Here is a 5,665-nt window from a genome sequence, read left to right on the forward strand (position 1 = left end):
ATTTAAAAAAAAGAAAAAAGATTTGCAGAAGTTCAAGGAAATTAATATTTTTTAACCTAGAATTTGGTTAGCAGATAATTGTAATAATCAGTAAAGCATAGCTATAATTGTACAAAGTAAGACTACGCCACACCACGCGTCACTTAACAGGCTTCGTTAAGAGTGCAGATAACATTTCAAATATGTATAGGTAGTTTGATTTTTTAGATGTCCTGCGGATAGAAATACGTTCCAACACACAGAGACGAAAATTTTACATCTCCCGGCAAACAAAAGAGAAATTGTGTCGGCATACTGAGTGATATGTTTCAACGGTGTTCAGCCAAATTTCATGTGAATGTTGAGTTCAGCTCCAGTTCACCTTCCCCTTAGTGCAGCGTCTGAAATATGACGCTGTAACAGACTTAATCCAAAGAGTCTGGTCAAGTTCGTCTGAAGAAATCCAAAAAAGTCGGCGATGAAGAAGCTAAATATTCTTTACATCGTTTCGGAAGTTTTACATCCAAATTCCGTGGTTGGGCATGCATCAGGTTGAACTCATTCTCGTCTGTGTCGAAATGAAAATGTGCAAAATTCAAAATGTAAAGATTAAATAGCCGCCCCCCCCCCAAATTCCATTTTAGAGAAATGGGCAAAGTTGTAACAGTGACTAAACAGATCACTTCTATTTCCTAGAAAGGTGTCCCGAGTTCCATCCCTCCATCTTTATCCATCAAAAACTAGTATATCCATACTTTTAACTCACACTGTATAGATGAAGCTTCATAAAAATTTTAAAGTCTTAAGGGTTAAATCGTTTTTGAGATATCGTGTAGACAGACTGACAGATAGAAATAAGATTTTTCAGCCACTCAAGTAATAGGGTTCGCTAAGGCTCAGCCAGTAACGTTCTTATACCATTTCGTTCAACATTTCCGTTTTAGAATGTTATAATCTGAACCATCATGCGTTCTCCATACGTAGCCAGTTTTAATTCTGAGCATGCATATGTGACAATGTGATACTACTTAAATTCATACTACTTAATTAGCCATTATTACACCCAACGGAGTGATAAACAACCAAGGCTCTTAATAGGCTATAACATTTTATAAAGGGTGGTATTAGATATAACAAATTTTAACCCTTAGAAGCCGCGATGTACTAACTATGAAAATCAAGATATCAGAATGTATACAATCTTGATAGGTCTATTAACAATTAATTACAAGTTTAAGAACAATAATTTACAGTTTACGCAATTAATATTAATACAGTATGTAACCATACGATTCAATGTTTCAAATGTTCAACCCGTTTTTATAGTACAAAAACACTATACATTTATTCTTTATCCAGCTCATTTTAAAGATAATAATGTCAGATAATAACTATTTAAAAACTTGCATACTAATTTATATGGAGCAATCAGTCTTTAATATTTGCTGGTTAAGAAAATGTTACTGTATATTAATCGTGATTAATGTACTATTTACATAGTTTGCAATAAAACGAGAGAATAGCGTATATTCAGTGTAACTCAATAGTGTAAAATGGTAGTTTTAATTGTAATACACTTTAGGTTATTGTTGCAGAGTCGCATTTTCAATGTTGGTAGCATGCAGGTGATTTAAAGCTCAGATGTGAGCAATTTCTGTAGTCGATATTGGCAATGCTGTCTTGTTATTGCCAAACTGTCATAACGTCTCAGCATTAGATCAACTCTTGAACAATAGAACACTAAACATAAAATTTTTATTATTTAAACCTATTATTATTATTATGTAATAGTGCATATCCTGAGAAATTCAACATGGCTTGGAATCCTTTGCACCCTGTAACGCAAAACGAGTTGCAGCTTTCAACGTCGAGTTTACTTAGAATTAAAAGAGACATGATGTCTATCTACACTGAACCTCCGCCAGGTATTCTAGTTGTGCCCGACGAGGAAGACTTGACACTTGTCCACGCCCTCATCACAGGGCCCTACAGTACGCCGTACGAAGGAGGATTCTTCTACTTCATCGTACGTTTTCCCCCAGATTACCCGATCTCATCGCCTAAGGTGGTGTTAATGACAACAGGTGGGAACACAGTCCGATTCAACCCTAACCTGTACAATAGTGGGAAGGTCTGCCTCAGCATCTTGGGAACTTGGAATGGGCCGGAATGGAGCCCTGCTCTGACTTTATCCAGCCTGCTCATCTCCATCCAAAGTCTACTTACTGAGAAGCCTTACCATAATGAACCCGGTTTCGAGAAGGAGAGGGTGTCAGGTGACGCTAACCGCTACAATGAGATCATACAACATGAAACACTACGAGTTGCTGTGATAGGAATGTTAGATAACGACTATGGGATACATTTGCCAAATCAGCTAAAAGAGGCCATGCAGACTAGTTTTTTGCAACTATACGACTTTTATGAAAACTTGGCTCTAAGCAAGATTACTCTTAATGGTAAGGAAATGCAAGATCCTTTTGGAGAGAGAAGAGGCCATTACCAATACAAAGTTCTTCTGCAGCGCCTAAAAACAATCTACTTAAGACTAAAACTTTCATCATGCTCGCAAAATAATTCATCTTCCTCCTCACCACAGTCTACTGATTAAGTGTCACATTCTAGTGATGAATTAAAAGCTTTTGTATTATTAATATAGTGCATTGAAACAGTTAATAATGGTTAAACAGTTGACATATTCCAGGTTAAATTATTACTTCTCAATCTATAAATAGTTAAGAAACAAATATTTTAAGCTTTCTTTTTTAGTTAAATTTGGAAGTAAAATAAATTTGGATCATTTAAAACAAGCTTAGTGTTGTTCTCTTTTTTAAATAACAAACATCCATTTAGTTAATTAGCAGCAGTTATGTATAATATTTCAGTTCACTTTCCGTAATTCCCACAATATCACTATTTGTAAGTGCGCATTTATTTACCTTATGTGATAAGTCCATTGACTCTTGTAAAATTATTCTTTTCAGATTGGAGTACCTCTTAAATAAATAAGCAGTAAAGTTATCAGAAAGTCAACATAAATCAAAACAAAAAATAGAAAATAAGAAAATCAATGCCAGTATTTCCTGTGGTGTCGCGGTGTGTCATCTCAAACAATGAGACAAGAAGGTCAGGGGGGAGGGAAAAGGCAGCCTCCTCCGGTCCTGTTTTGGCTCTAGACCTTAATGTCATGGTGTGTGTATGAATTTTGTTAGTTGAGGTTTGTTTTATCGTTAAAATCTTTTTAGATCTTTAATAATGGTACCCAAATTAGCCTAACCTCAACCAAAGGTTGATTTAGCAGTTGGCCTGGTAATTTTTATGTATGGAGTCTCAATAAATTTGTGTTTAAAGAAATTCTCTTCCCGATGTATTATGTTGGCTTCATCTCGTGATTTTTACCAGCAGACTTTTCCACTAGCCCTTTATCGTATTTATTTATGTTCTTTAATTCTCACATTTAGTGGCCTTTTTTCTTGTTATGTATTCCTTATTATAAGAACATATTATATATACTGTAAACAGAGTTTATTGAGTCCTGTGTGCTATTTTTTGGTTCAAGTTTTTATGAGACTGCCTAAGAATGTTTGTGTTCTAATATTATATTTTCTGCCAGTTCCTCTGATTTTCTCCATTAATACCAGCACTTAAGGGACTGACATGTTCATAAATTTTTCTTTGTTTAATTTTTACTCAAAATGTTTTTCTGTTATTTCTTTTGAACTAACTCATAACCAACTAAGGTTACTAATTTTTTATAAGATTTGATTCAACAATTTTTTATTTCTTCTTTTAAACCATCTTTGACTGAGTACAAGCTGTTTGCTCTGTCAAAAAAAGAGTATGCAACTGCATCTTTGATATACTTTAGATGGTTCGATTGAAAATTTAGATATTGGCCTGTGTGTGTTTTCTTATGATAAACTGTTGTCTTACTACACACACATATCCAGAAAGGGGAGGTTGTTGTGGACTTCTATTTCCATGGTGAATGGAGGGAGAAATGCTGTTTATGTGGGACAAAAATTCATTGGGATCAGTGTCTCTATAAGAGAAGCCAATGAAAGTGTCATCCACATATATCTCCACCAGATCCTTGGTTTGAACTGAGTTGAAGCCGCCAGGGCTTTTTGTTAAAATTCTGCAATAAAGATATCAGTGAAAATGTGACGGTAAAAGTGTACTGAAAAATGACTATCCATTAACCATCTACCAGATATAAGGTTAAAACTAAGTAAATTAAGAAGAAGCAATGAAATGTATTGGGCCTTGAGTAAAAAAGTTACACATGTTAAATTAAATTAACTTTTATTTTCTGTGAATTATGGAAACTTACAAAATTAATGAAACAATATTGCAATGTTTTATTTTTTGTTATAAATTTTTAGTAATAAATAGTACCTTTTAAAATATTTTACTAAACTTGACCAAAATAAATTTTACATGAGCATTTTGGAGGTAAGGCACTTCTACTTAATTTAAATGTAAAGAATGTTAAGTACATTTTAACAAAATACTTAATTCCTTAAATTACAGTCATAAAAGACTTATTTATTTATAAACCTAAAAAATATATCACAAAAATACAAACACACTAATAAACATAAGTAATTAAAGATATTTTCAACACTTAGGCTATTCATCACTTCACAAAAATTTTGTTATAAGAAAGTTTAAAAATATTTTGAATTAATTTATATAACCAAGATTTAAATTTTCGTAAACAATAATAGTACACAATATTAACATAATATTTACAAACTGTTATAAATTATAACATAATCATACAATGGTAACAATATAGCTTCTAGAAAAATAATAAAAAATAAAATTAAAACTATGATCAGAACTTTTTTTAGTAATTAAGGTCATTCTCAACTTCTGGTAGCTATAATTTTACACACTACAACATCAAACACAGTAATTTTTTTACCAATTAAACTTAACTTATTATCAGTGATCTAGTTGTCAATCAGTTTAGATCTGAAATTGAGTTACCAAGAATATGTTTTCTGATTTTTTAAACAAAATTTTATTTTATTTAAGTTTTTAACATCTTATTAAGTACAAAGTAATTTAATTTTGTAATAAATCAATTCATACAATTTAAGCCTTTGAACCATTAGCGCAAGTTGCTAGTCGACTGTGTCAAGATTGCCTGAACATTTTTTACTACTTTTGTTTAGCAGCATAATATAGTATCCAAACAAGTATATAATTCAAGTAAATAAAACAAGTATTTACATAATGTATAAAATGAATTTAAAAAGTATTGCAAACAAATGTATAAATGTTACTTTTAATACTACACAAATGCTACCAAAAAGGTACCATTTCATATTTCATAACAAATATTCAATGAGCTACTGCTTCTTAATTGCTTTATGTTTAATAACTGCAAAGAAATACAAAAATTCTGTGGTTAAATAAAACAATAGTTTTTTCTTATTAGATGGAATGTACTGTACAATTTTGGCAAACATTCAAAGTACCACTGTCAATTAATTCCAGGCAATGAATTCAGTTTAGAGAAATAATGATTTTTATTTAGAATAAATTTTCTGTATAAATTTAATTACAATGTCCCATAATGGTATATAAAAATTATATGCATAAAAAATGTGTTACATATATAAGCAATAGCCTTTAATAATAAAATCAATACAATTTCTACAAGAATGCAGTTTAA

At 31.6% G+C, this 5,665-nt stretch overlaps 1 protein-coding gene across 1 annotated transcript; it reads left to right on the top strand.

Moving 5' to 3' along the window:
* The first annotated feature begins 1,663 nt into the window (after positions 1–1,663).
* On the top strand, positions 1,664–2,790 carry LOC124357523 (ubiquitin-conjugating enzyme E2 Z-like). The gene has a single exon (XM_046809402.1). It carries the CDS (start codon positions 1,793–1,795, stop codon positions 2,588–2,590), a length of 798 nt encoding a protein of 265 aa, XP_046665358.1. The 5' UTR covers positions 1,664–1,792; the 3' UTR covers positions 2,591–2,790.
* The last annotated feature ends 2,875 nt before the right edge of the window (positions 2,791–5,665 follow it).

The sequence above is a fragment of the Homalodisca vitripennis genome, chromosome 3, assembly GCF_021130785.1.
Source record: "Homalodisca vitripennis isolate AUS2020 chromosome 3, UT_GWSS_2.1, whole genome shotgun sequence".
NCBI lineage: Eukaryota > Metazoa > Arthropoda > Insecta > Hemiptera > Cicadellidae > Homalodisca > Homalodisca vitripennis.

What these genes read in the sequence shown, in the direction of transcription:
- LOC124357523 (XM_046809402.1), top strand. Translation starts at nt 1,793, where the DNA reads ATGGCTTGGAATCCTTTGCACCCTGTAACGCAAAACGAGTTGCAGCTT.